The following is a 13,885-nucleotide window of genomic DNA, read 5'->3' as shown; positions in this document are numbered from 1 at the left end:
TCTCAAATCAACCTAAGCAGAGCTTGCATTTACAATCCTCAAGATGCTTACCAACTATCCCACACATGATACTAAATCTTGCTTCTTGCCAGAAGATGCCACCTGAGCCCTTTTACTGCAGTTTACATTTCGTGTGATACTAAGTGTATAACTGGATCATGGGGTTGATTTGCCCTATTTCAACCAGTTACTGAGGCAGCCGTGAAATAACAAGCTACTGCTGCAGTGGTTACCAAAGCATTTATTACTGAAATTTATTACTGAAATAGCTTTATTACTGAAATTTTGCATTGTTGCATGGTATCCAAATCATATGGGCAGCAATGAGAAGCAGTCATGTGCAGGTGTGATGCATAATCATCTCAACAGAACTACTAACCGCCTGTGTTTTGCTGAAATGGTTTCAAATTGGTATATCAGGTAGGGTATTCTTAGCGCACATACAGTAATTTCCCCCAGTTTGGCAAGAACATGATTGCCATTTCACAAGGAGAAAATTAGATTCATGCCTTTGTTTTAGATAAGGTTTTTTTTAATAAAGTGCTCCTGGTTTCTTTCATCTGATGCAGATTATTAAATTAGCCATTTCAAAGATTTGGTTATTTTCTTTGTAAGCAAAGTAAAATTTCTAAGCCAAATGTAGGCACTCTGATCTGAATCTGCAACAGTGGTAGTTCACTCAAAACTACTACTTGGAAAAGGTTAGCTTTTCTGACATCATTAGAGAATTGTGCAGTAGAAGACAAGATGGGGAGTCATGTGTGGACTGGTAGGTGAGCTCTGAGGTGATATATGTGAAGCAGCTCCATATGCATACTACAGCAGACATTTCATGAGGACTAGAAACTTGATTAAGCTGAAATTTCTAGAAATCTGAAAAATAAGCTGGGTGTGATTTTGTGATTTTCATCCTTGTAGTGAACTAGTGTCACTGGGCAAACCTAGAAAGCACATTTAATGTGATTGTTACTATCATATCTAAAGTGAATACTTTTTGAAGCCATATATGATGAGGATTTAAATTATATGACCTTTCTGCGCCCCTCCCCCCCTTCCCGGTCAGCCTTCCATATAATGTTTTAAAATCTCTGTTTACTGGCTCATATTTTTGTGGTATTCACATACAAAAGATATATATGCTTTGTGATGATGGTATACAGAACCTGACTGTATATGGGCTTGCAAACAAAGGCTTAAACGTGTACCACATGTGCCTACACAGATGTGCTTGGCACCCTCAACATTTAAGGAAAGGTGGTGTGTTCTTTTTCCCTCATGGAAGTTGCCAGTCTACCAATGAAACTGCTAGGGATGTTTTGATATTTTAGGTAATTGGATGGTAATTGCTGAGCAGCCAAAACTGGCAGTTCCAATATTGGAGTATGTAATGTTGCATTCATTAATGGAATACACTGTTCAGTTGCTAACCATAGGACTTTAGATTCATTTGTGATTAGTTCCATCACTCCTTCTAAAGTGAAAGAAGATCCCCCTGGGGAGTATTGAATCACTTCCCAATGTCTCGGTATTGTCAGCATGAGCTTAGTGTAGAATTGTTAGCTTATGGGAGAACTTTCTTCTCTGCCGCCTAAATCCAAATTACATGAATATCCTAATATGGGCCCTGAACAAACAAGATTCCAAGGAAGGATGGCAGAGAGCCTACTGTCAGTTTACTCCTTTCAACAGAATGACCAACGTAGACTAATTTTATGGCTGGACTTTCCAACATATTATGATTTCATCAAATGAGAACTGCAAACGACCAATAGGGGTATCAGAACTGCAGTACCAATTATGGCTAGGTGGGGAGTTTGTTAAACCTGTATGCATATGCCCCCATCTAGGGTCTGCCTGCACACTGTAAGGAATTGAAAGTCATTTTCTATTGAACTCCCTCTTGCAACTGATGGAAGCAAGTTAGAACCTGTAGTTGCACACATCAAATTCTAATGCTAATCCAGATTTCATTGGGAAGGAGCAGATTTCCCTATCCAAATGCAACTTGATCAGCAAGTCTAAACTTCATATCCCATCAGTAAATCTACAATGGATGGGCTGAACAGGTTTCTCTTAAAGCCTCCTTTGCCTTCCTTCTTGTTGCCTTACCTAATTTACAGGACATCTAAACATAACTTGGGTGTCCCATTTTTCCAGTGAGCATGTGCATGTCAACAAATTGAAGTCAACAACATACAGGGATTTTTTCAGAAAACAGCAAGAATGACAAAGCTGATCTAAAAATATTAAATGGCATATTTAAATTGGTTATTTTTATATCTAATGTGCTATGATTTCTGCATCTTAATATTTGTTGAATTGAAATAGTGAGAATCCTGTGCATAGGCATTCCTGTAAGCTTCAACCCTATAAACACCCGATGCTCTAGCAAGTAGGCAGACCTCTCTTACCTATGCCTTTTATGTATATAACAGGTGCTACTACTTTTAAGAGATTGTTTTTACTGCATAATCAAGTCATATATTTTGATAAGCTGTATAAAACTTCTGCGACATTTAAGATTCCCATCCAGCTGCAGTCTTCAGTATTAAGCCAAAAGCTAGCTACTGCCTACAGAACTGGTGGTGGTGAGTGCATGCCTGGTGCAATAGCTATGAGTAGAATGCAATCACTTCCCTTTCCTATTTGACTTTAGAAATTCTGTGCATTTCCTACCACCACCACATTCCTGAATAACACAGTGGTACCTCTGGTTAAGAACTTAATTCATTCCGGAGGTCCGTTCTTAACCTGAAACTGTTCTTAACCTGAGACACCACTTTAGCTAATGGGGGCTCCTGCTGCCGCCGTGCTGCCAGAGCACGATTTCTGTTCTCATCCTGAAGCAAAGTTCTTAACCCGAGGTACTATTTCTGGGTTAGCGGAGTCTGTAACCTGAAGCGTTTGTAACCTGAGGTACCACTATACATGCATGAGCTGTTAGTGGCTTTCTGGTTGAACTGTAATATACATTTGCCGCCTTTGGGGAAAGTAGAAAGTAGAACAAAACAGTAAAAAACAAAACAGGAAAGTACTTCCTGCCTTTCTAGGGGGAAAAAAAGTTTAAGCTCAAATGTTCTAGACTAGGTGTGGGGAACCTTTGACCCTCCAGACGTTGCTGAACTACAAATCCAGCAAGCACAGCCAAAGGCCAAAGATGATGGGAGTTGTAGTTCAGCAACATCTGGAGAGCCAAAGGTTCTGACACCTGGTCTAGACAGTGAGCTGTTTTTATGAGGGATTCTGCTATGTCGGAATACCATCACACAGATCTGAACAAATGCAGGTCACTAAATGGCACTGCAAATGAGTGCTGTGTCCAAGACGGCTTAAACTCTCCTCTTTGATTTTATGCATTTACAGCCACAATGGGATGGCTTTCAGTTTTAGGTGAAATTGAATTCTGTCTTTGATATCAGCTAATTAAAGTTACTGGTCACTTCCCCCTAGGCTATGCCTTCAGCTGCATCAGTGCTTTTTACAACAAATGACACGTATAAAGATAGTCTACTCAATATGAGCCTAGTTTTTGACTGTATTCATGCAATCATGGCCATGTGTAGGTTGCTGAGGCTAGACCCATGAAGAATTCCCTGACTCCCAAGTCATACCATTTGTCAGTTACCTCCACTTCCCCTCAGATGGATGTTTAACAGATGCGCAAACAATTTTGATTTCCTGTATGAGGGTGATCCAACATGCAGTCCGGGGGTCACATGCAGCCCTCAAGGCCATTTTTTGACAGCCTTTGGCAGTGTTCAGGACTTCTTAAAGTGGCTCAAGTAGCTGGCTTTTTTTTTCTTGTTGACATGAGGCGCACAAGAAAACAAACGGCAAAGGCGCTTGTTTCTCTCATCCCCTGCGAGGCCAAATGGGCCAGCTCTCCCCCGCTGCATCCTCTAACCTTGCCCAGGATTGCTCTGTGTATATATAAGAGACAACAAGATAATATATTAATGTGAGAGAGGTATTTTCCCCACACTGATAATGAACAACTGGGTACCTCTACATATATATTTAAGGCTCAGTGAACTTAACAGGATTTGCTTATGAGTAAACACACATAAGTCTTGCAGTGCATTTTCACCGCGCATGGAGTTACAATCCTATTTTGCAGATCACAGCCTAGCACCCTCATTCAGCACATACTAACTCAGGCGTAGGTCCCATTATGCTTATCCTTAAATATACTAATGGAGTATATTAAATAATATTAGCTATATGGCAAATACTTAAGAATATAAAAAATTAATTCAGTGTGCAGCCTCTGGTTTCTGTGTCAAAGTACTCCTGTCGCACACTTTGGAAGGTTGGAACACTCTGTCCCAGATTATGGACCAGAGTAATCTCTGCAGACTTGTGGAGTGGAATGTGAATTGTACAGTTAATATAAGTAATTGTCTAGATTTGTGTTAGTCTGGTGTAATAGCCTTCTATATTAAGATTTGCTACAATTTGAACCTAAGACAATTTTATTTGGGTTGGTGGCTATGGAAAAGGACAGTCCTGCACTCCTTCCTACTGCCCAGTTCAGTAAACTCCATAGCAGATCCCTGCTTGGTGTAATGTGCACCTGAATGACATTTTTTCGTACTTTTGACTTGATTTGTGGCATACCTGCCCAACAGAATGGTCACCACTTAGTATTAAACTTACAAAGACAACTAAAATCTCATGTCAGCAGAAGTAAGTGATTTTACTAGAGCAGCTGCAACTAACAGTTATTGGAATTTGTGAATATAATTCCCATAATTCTGCATACAGTGATTGCCAGCCTTTGAACATTTGCAGGCACTGTAAACTACTTTGCCCCAAAATGTCTGGATGGAGCTGTTTAGTTGGTATGTGGACACTGGCTAGGATAGGATGGAGTCCCCCTTAACAGTAGCAGCTAGCTGTGTCTCCAGGTAGCTGCTTAGTTGGGCACTTGGGGAGCTACCAATACAATTGACATGCAGCTACGGTGCTATCGCTGTTGATTTTCCGTCTTCACCTTCAAGGCCTCAAAGCTTCCTGCCCACAAATAACAGATCAGGGCTGACATCTGCTGCAGCCGCTCTCTCTGCGCACCTGCCCTGGACCGCAGCTCTGCAATTATACTTGTTTTCAAAGCCCCCAGCCCCCATTTCACGAATGGGAGCACAACAAGCCTGCAGGCAATTTGAGACCCCATCTGTTCTGGTGTGTTTTTCTCGTGTGTGGTGCCTGAGGATACAGCTTGTTTGTTTTTCTCTGTTCCGCTATTATCCCGTAATATGTGTACGTTGCTGTGACAATGTACAAGTATGGGCAGTAACAGGAGAAAAGAGGGCAGAAAAATCAAGCCAAGTACACAGGATGTTGGGATTTTATGTTTGGCTGTCTATAGGCTGCTCTAGAATCATGTCTCTCTTCTCAGTATTTGCTCCTCTGTTGCTCTTGGGTTCTTAGGCGATTTTATCTCCCTAAAGCTGGATCCCTGCCTCCAGTAGTGTTTTTCTTGCACTTCCCTTATATGGGGTCTTCAGTGGTCTCCTAGTCAAGAGACTAAAAAGGTCTACATCATCTTCACTTCAGCAATTCTGCATCAGGTGATTCCAGACCACCCACTGCAGCCCTCATTCTTAAAATGTAACATTTGAGTTACTTTCATGAGAAGAAGGGTTTGATACTACATAAAAACACAGTAAACTAGTACGAGCCCTTGTATCCATGGGCTGGGTGGGTGGTTTTTTATGATGAAATACATGTGGTTCAGAATTGTTAATGCCAAATAACCCTCGGGACCTTATGAAGAAAGGCAGGCAAGAAATTGAATTAATACCTCACTTTGTATGCATAAGCGGGGAAGCCCATAGTGTGTTGTCACTCTGTGAAATTCCTCACAACTCTTCCACCCTTCACAGCCAGAAGGGATCTTGCTGGCATGGTCAGTTACCTGGAGGTTAAAATGAATGAGTGAGAATCCCATGATGAAAAACTAAGTTCTTAGTTACTTCAACTCCCAATTGCTTTGGTAGATTTGTTAATGTTACAGCTGAAGCAAACAGAAAGCTTGCTACTGTGCGGCAAATGCCTCCTGTTGTGTCTAATCATTTGCATAGCAGCTATTGCAGATATGCCAGTATTTTTCAAGCTGTCAGTGTTCAACTGCTAAAATGGAAAAAAAAAATAAGAGGTTAGATCCTGTTAACTTTTCAGATGTAAAACCGACCACTTAAACTAAAGGCAGGTTTCAGTAGCAAAAAATTACCATAGCCATTTGAAAAAAATAAAGTCTTAATCCTGCATTTCCAGAGAGAATTTACTGCAGCCCTTGGGAGGCTCTGTGCCTCTTCTATAGAGAACACCCGTTATATACAAAAGAGCATCTCAGGATCTTTTGTTTATAAGAAGGCAAGCTCAAAAGCAGTTCCTGAAGGTGATCTATTTTTCCTATACTGTATATGGTATACCTAACATTTTCTGTATATGTTTTATAACTTGGAATCACAGAGCTGCAGAGTTGGAAGGGACCTCAAGGGTCATCTAGTCCAACCCCCTGCAATGCAGTAATTCTGATCATAGCTGTCCCTCAGTTGGCTCAAACCACCAATCTTCTGGTTAACAGTCAGACACACTGAGCCATTGTGCCATTCTTCAAACCAGTTTGCGTAAGAGCAGAGTTATGTTTCAATGAGACCCTATGCCAAACATCTACTTCTCCCACACCAGACATCAGAGGTGTCTAGTTTATATGCTACTTTCCCACAGTAAGCTGTCCAAAGTGACTCCCTGTATTACTCAATTATAAAAATGCAAGACATTTTTTGTCAGGAGTGCATTGTCCACATGATTTAAGGTGTATCAACAATAAGGTACATAAAACTTGATTTAAAAATAAAAAGAGCTGGGCTTTTCAGAATGCTGCAGTTTATGCCAAATGTTAAATTCTGAGCTTTCCAGAATTTGTAAGTACATAGAGTCCTGTGTTTGCTCTATGCTATTGCCAGATTCTAATTTATTGCAAAAACTAGTGATAAAAAGCAGGGTGATCAGATTCCTCAAAGGAATCCTCGTGGAGGAGTATCCCTGGGGATAAGGTGAATACTTAAGTGATTTGTGTAGATTAGGAAAAGAGACTACTAGGAGTTCGAACGTGGCAGCTACAATTGGCTTTGAAGCATGGAGGGGACAGGGATTTGGGAAGAGCAAATTATGCACAAGTAAGGAAAGGAAAACTTGAGTAACTGGGATGAACACATCAGATGTTGCATCTCCAATCTTAAGAAGCCTAATTGCAAAGAGTGAACAAGTTATCTGTTTCTGAATCTATTGGTGTGCTAAATCAAAAATATTGTGCGAAACTAAACTTTAATAGGTGTAAAAAGTCACCATTATAGTATAATGAAGTACAGATTTTTATTGTCTCCATATGAAACGTAACTTGCAAGTTTTGAAACTCTAAATTAAAATTATTTAAATGCTAAAGATTTGACTTTTAACATGGAACCACAGGCATTAGAATTTGTCTTTCTAGCAATCTGGTTTTATTGGACCACTGTTCTGCCATGTGGGTATTTAGTATGGGATGCCATGGTCAGAGTGCTAACTCAGTGTTAAAGGTTTGTGCTGTGCTGCTGCCACAAGTCAACCTTGGAACACACATAGTTGTGTGTGTAACTCTATGGGTTGTATCCAGTTGCTGTCCTTACACAAAAGCTTTTACTGCTAAAGAAAGGCAAGGTAACAATCTTAGATTACAAAACTTTTCTGTGGTTAAATATTCCTTTCTGAAAAGCAAGTTCTGTATAATTTTCCAGAAGTATAAACATTATAGTATAAACATCAAGATTATTGTGCTTATCTCCTACTGCTCTTGAACCTCTATAAAGAACTATTTATAGTAAGGGCACAGTACTCTCTTCAACAGGAGTATTTATTCACTTATTTCAACTAAACCACTTGAAATAGCCTAATCGCGAATGCAAACATTTCCAGGCTCTTCATTTCCAGGTCTTTTCTCAATCTGGCAATAAGTGCCATGCCATTCACAGTGCTATCATACATATAGACACACCAACTAGATCAAGTGGACAGAACATTAGCTCTCCATGGGTATTTTGAATCATCTTATGTGGTTGGACTCTAATCCCATCCAGTATGCAAATCATTAATGAATGCAACTCCTACTGTAGTAGTTTAAATGAACTCATTTGCTCAAGATAGCAGCACTTTGCTGCCTGCAGAGGCAGCAGCAACAAAAGCCACAAAGATTGTTTATCTTGGAATAACCAAAGCACATTGCTGTATGCTGCGTTACAGAAAGAACACACTAAATGTGAGTACATGATACCTCATGAATTTCTAGAAGAGCAGATCTCTCATGCAAAATATTACTTCAGAGATCATATTTAAATACATCTAATGAGAATAGGTTTTAGATGTCTGTTTAGAAATTTTTAGCAAGTATGGGTTTCAGCTACCAAAATTATGGCCTATATTTTAAGATGCTACTTTAAAAATGATTACTGAAAACTGCGTAATAACGAACAGTTCACACTACATTCCTCTTGTTAACGAGTGTTATACTGTTCCTCATTCCAGCCATTGTCCAGATCTATTCCATTGTTAATACAGGTTATTTTTCTTTTGAATGTGAGTTTTTGCACGTGCATCTATAGAGCTAGATTCCTTAGTTTCTATAGTATAAATAGAACTAAACCTTGCAATTTCATTTTAAGGCAAGTGTTTGTTTTCAAGGGAGGCACTTGTTTACAGAAAACACTTGTGAATATCATAATACGTTATAATCCTACAAGTTTCTTAATGAGCATGTGTTGAAATGCTAGGAAAGTTGTGGCCACACATATACAGGTAGGAATGAAAGCTGATGTTACAAGCAGAATTCTAAAGTGTTTCAGGTGAAATGCTAGGGGAGAGATGCAATAAAATCATCTTTGTTTAGTCAGATGCTATTCTAATGAGTGCTCTTCTGAAACGTTCAGCTTAAATATTTGGTTTGATGTACTGTGGTGTTGTGGCCATTACTTCCCACTGATAATTCAGCATATCTGATACATGTATAATAAATGTTAGAATTGTTTGCATGGTTTAGAAAGTGCATATTCTTTCTTTTCTTTAAAAAACCCAGCTTGTATGCCTGAGCCTTATACTTGCTGTTTTGTATATGTGTTAGCTTAACGTTAGCTCATGTGTGCAATCTTTGAAGATGGATCTACTTTGGTTTTAAAAGTGTGAAAAACACGTACAGTATTTGAAGTAGCTTTCTTTTTTATATGTTTTCTCTCCTTATGAGATTGTACCCTTTCCTGTTGGTAAACTTTGGGCATGATTCATTTGCATCATGGGCACAGCCCATCTCTCCCTGTGTCTTGCAAGTTTATTGTGTCAAATCAATTTGTATAAAAATAAGGCACCTTCTTCATAAAACCAATATAAGTTTCTATCACTTCTCTAAGATAGCTTTAAACAAGAAATGTTGTTTATCCTTAATCTAGCCTAAATTGATCTTCTTTCATCTCTTTATTTTCATTAAAAGAATTAAGCACATGTTTGGCTTGCTGAATCATGTCTGTTGTTGAATCTTTGCAGCACCTGTTGAAAAAATATAATTTGTTGTGTTTTGTTCCTGTTAACAGCACAGAAAGAGGAACGTAAGAATGAGGATAAGCCAGCTGAATCTTCAGTAGCATCAAAGAAAATGGTTGTGTCAACTACTGCAGCGTCTCAACCCGCTTCTGCAGTGTCTGCCCAAAGCAGAAATCTACCCTTAAAGAAACCCTCTACATTTACTAGTTCTAAGCATCCAATTAAATACTCTGCTGCAGGTTTCAAAGGGGTGATACCTAAGAAGTCTTCAACTGGTCCACCTACATCAAGCAATGTGTCATTACCAAAGCCTTCACCTTTGTCCTATGGTACATCCTCAGTTTCTAAAAAAACAATTTCCTCTTCAAACTTTGGTGGAGGACTCAGGAAGCCCATGGTGTCCTCTGCTTCTTCAACAACTTCCTCAGCTACACAAGCAAAATCTGCAAGTGCTAGTCAATCACAGCCTAACTCTCAAATTCGCCAAAATATACGGAGATCCCTTAAGGAGATATTGTGGAAAAGGTAGGAACTAAGTATACTTGCTCTGTGCAAATAAACTGTATAGTTTAGGATAATGATTAGTTATAATGCTGAGTGAACAGTGATATCCATCTCTTCTCACCTTTCACAGCACTTTAGATATAATGTATCTGAAATAAGTTTAGTGCTAAAATACAAGTGGTACCTCGGTTTATGAACACAATTGGTTCCGGACATCTGTCATTAACTGAAGCGAACTTTCCCATTGAAAGTAATGGAAAGTGGATTAATCTATTCCAGGCGGTCCGCGGAGTACATAAACTGAAGCGAACTTTCCCATTGAAAGTCATGGAAAGTGGATTAATCCGTTCCAGACGGGTCCACGGAGTACTCAACCTGAAGCGTACTTAACCCGAAGCATGGGTGTAATTGGTTCCAGAAGTCTGTTCATAAACTGAAGCGTTCATAAACTGAAGCGAACTTTCCCATTGAAAGTAATGGAAAGTGAATTAATCCGTTCCAGATGGGTCCGCGGCGTTCGTAAACCGAAAATTCGTAAACCGAGGTGTTCATAAACTGAGGTTCCACTGTATTTGTGACTTTTTGACTGAGAAGGAAACTAGATTTTAAAAAACGTGGTATTTGCAAAACAGATAAGCCGTGTCCAATATAAATACGTGTGCTTATCACCAGTTTTCCCAAACTATCATCAGTACTTTAAGCAGCACAACAATACTGCTGAGTACATGATATTCAGAGGATGTTGAAGCAGTGAATAGTAGGAATCAAAGAAGGAAAATTCATCCTTGAATTAAGTAGGCCATTTTTGAGACTTAAGTCATAGAAGATTCTTCCTGCACATGGGTAGATCAAGCTACTTAGCAGTACTGTCATTTTTGACTCCCTTTTCTTTATTTCCTAACTCTTTTCTTTTGGCAGAGTAAATGATAGTGATGATCTGGCTATGACAGAGAGTGAGGTGGGAAAGATTGCACTGAACATTGAAAAGGAGATGTTTAATTTATTCCAGGCTACAGATAATCGGTATAAGAGTAAATATCGCAGCATTATGTTCAATCTCAAGGACCCTAAAAATCAGGTTTGTATTAAAGTGAATCAACAGCCTTTTTAAAAAAAAAAAAGCAGACAGCCTTTGATCTGACTGCATCATTTATTGTTTTATAGCTCTTTTTGTAAACTGCTTTGAGTTTTCTTTACAATCAAGAGGACTGTAACTTTTATTGGGAGCTTTGGAAGCATGAATGGCTAAAACTAACAAGCTTGGGGCTTTTTGGTTTAGAAAAGAGGCAAGGGAATGTGATATAAAATTATGCATGTGGAGAAAATGCCTGTGGAACTCTCAATCCCATTCCTGATACAGACATGCTTCAAATTATGTTATATACTCTTAATTTTTTGCTAACCTAGCAATTTTTTTTAAAATGTATTTTAAAATTTTCATTCTATTTACACTTAAGACCAGGGGTCAGCAACCTTTTTCAGCAGTGTGCCGGTCCACTGTCCCTCAGACCATGTGGTGGGCTGGACTATATTTTGGAAAAATAAAATATGAATGAATTCCTATGCCCCAGAAATAACCCAGAGATGCATTTTCAATAAAAGGACACATTCTACTCGTGTAAAAACACCCTGATTCCTGGATCGTCCCCTGGGCATTAGGTTGCCTACCCCTGCTTAAGACCTTTTAGAAGGAATTAATGAACTGGATGACAGCATTTACTTGCCTATTGGAAGATTCTCATTTGCTAGTTGTGTAAGTAGTTACTGCTCACCTCGAATCGCTCCTCTCTCTTTAGGGACTTTTCCATCGTGTTCTTAGGGAAGACCTTCCTTTGTCAAGGCTAGTAAGAATGAAGCCAGAAGAACTCTTATCCAAAGAGCTATCTACATGGAAAGAAAGGCCAGCCAAAGCAGTAAGCAATAAAATTTTGTGGTGTTTATTATGTAAGGATGGTTGATGAGCAATTCCAGCTGATGTGGTAATTGACTACAGAGTAATGATTAAAGTCTAGTTCACTGACTTTGTGTGTGTATACAAATAACATTGTTTTCATAGGTAATGGCAGCTAAACGTAAAACTTTTGAAAACAAGAAATCTGCTGTAAAACAAGAACCCATCCCAGATGCTAACATGGAAGATTCTCCACCAGTGTCTGATTCAGATGTAAGTATAAACCACTTAAGGCACTGATTTATAATTAATTACATAGACCATTCACCAAAATTCAATTCTTTACATGAAGATATTGTATAATTTAAAATGTCATGTTTTATGATCTCTAGTTTATCTGCTTGCTTGCTTTTTTATTTTAGAGGGCACAATCCAGTAATGCTCTGAAGCAGCTTATACATGCACTGCACAATTCCCGCAGGAGTCTGTACAGTGGTACCTCTACAAATGTTTCCACTTACGAATGGAGCTCCGTCCGCCATCTTGGATGCGGTTTAGATAGGATTTTTTTCTACTTATGAATTTTTAGATAGGGTTGCTTCTACTTACGAATTTTTTCTTCCAATGCATTTCTATGGGATTCGACTTACAAATTTTTTCGACTTACGAATGTGCGTTCGGAACGCATTAAATTCGTAAGTAGAGGTACCACTGTACTTATTTTGGGGTACATGTACACAGTATTATTGTTTATTCTTATTTATTTATTAAATTTGTATACAGTGGTGCCTCGCTTAACGAATGCCCTGCTTAATGAAATTTCCGCTTAACGAAAGGATTTTTCGAGCGGAGCTTGCCTCGCTAGACGAATGCGTTTTACAAAAAATTCGTCTAGCAAATCGCGGTTTCCCATAGGAATGCATTGAAATTCAATTAATGCGTTCCTATGGGCAAAAAAAAGTTTAAAAAAATTCAGTGCATTCCTATGGGATTCGCTAGACAAATTTTTCGCTATAAGAAAAGACCCGTGGAACGAATTAATTTCGTCTAGCGAGGCACCACTGTACTGCCATTCATCCAAAGATCTCAGGGTGATTCACAGGATAAAATACAGAATAAAACTACAACGAATATGATGAAAACAAGAACAAACAAAACCAATAACCCACCCACCACTGTACACTGTAGTACATTGGCTATTACCTGGACTGTTGCTTTGGCATGGTTCCTATTGCAAAGAGACCAATGATGAACAGGCAACCCCTGATTTGCGCGTGGCTGTGTTTTGGGCCATTGTGTGTGAGGGCAGAGCACGCATAAGCTTGTTCCCACCCCCTTTTCCTGCCACTTCTGGGTCACCACGATGCACACGTGTGTGAATGACAATCGGTTGTTGCGCGCACATTAATTAATTTGCCCAGAACAGGGGAACAGCACACTTTCTGTTTCCCCTCTTGGGGTGCTGCCGAAACCTGTGGTGCCAGTAATGAATCTACACAAACCTTATAAGGCTCTCTTTCTGCATATGAGCTTGCACTTGTTGAAAGGTCAAGTTATGTCTAGATTTTAGTAGTATCAATTGCTTTATTTTTTGGAGCTGTGGATGTTTGGTTTCAAATCTGCATATCCACAGGAATTTGCATGTGTATAGTTGAAATGAGCCGGATACCAGCAAATCATACCATTGCCTCAATTCCTTTTTAGGAGCAGCAAGAGGCAGATCGAGCAGCTCCTGAGAAAAGCAGTGCTCCAATTCTTGATGTTTTCAGCAGTATGTTACAGGACACAACAAGTCAACACCGAGCCCATCTTTTTGACCTGAACTGCAAAATCTGTACAGGTATGCACATGGATTACCAAAGCTGTGTGAACACCCACGTGGTAGAAATGCAAAGCAGAAATTTAAATTACTGTATCAAT

The 13,885-nt window shown here is 39.2% G+C and overlaps 1 protein-coding gene across 6 annotated transcripts in view; it reads left to right on the top strand.

The window, feature by feature from the left end:
• The window catches only part of DIDO1 (death inducer-obliterator 1), a 71,079-nt gene that overhangs the window by 38,241 nt on the left and 18,953 nt on the right, over positions 1-13,885 (top strand). For all 6 annotated transcript variants that reach the window (XM_088674723.1, XM_035121389.3, XM_088674724.1 and 3 more), the window contains 5 exons: positions 9,621-10,095; positions 10,993-11,152; positions 11,871-11,987; positions 12,131-12,238; positions 13,670-13,805. In XM_088674723.1, coding sequence (XP_088530849.1) covers positions 9,621-10,095; positions 10,993-11,152; positions 11,871-11,987; positions 12,131-12,238; positions 13,670-13,805 — 996 coding nt within the window. The remainder of the gene's footprint in view (positions 1-9,620; positions 10,096-10,992; positions 11,153-11,870; positions 11,988-12,130; positions 12,239-13,669; positions 13,806-13,885) is intronic.

Source organism: Zootoca vivipara, chromosome 7, assembly GCF_965207765.1.
Source record: "Zootoca vivipara chromosome 7, rZooViv2.hap1.1, whole genome shotgun sequence".
Taxonomy (NCBI): domain Eukaryota; kingdom Metazoa; phylum Chordata; class Lepidosauria; order Squamata; family Lacertidae; genus Zootoca; species Zootoca vivipara.
The sequence above is the reverse complement of the archived record's forward strand: the minus strand, read 5'-3'. Positions and strand labels throughout refer to the sequence as shown.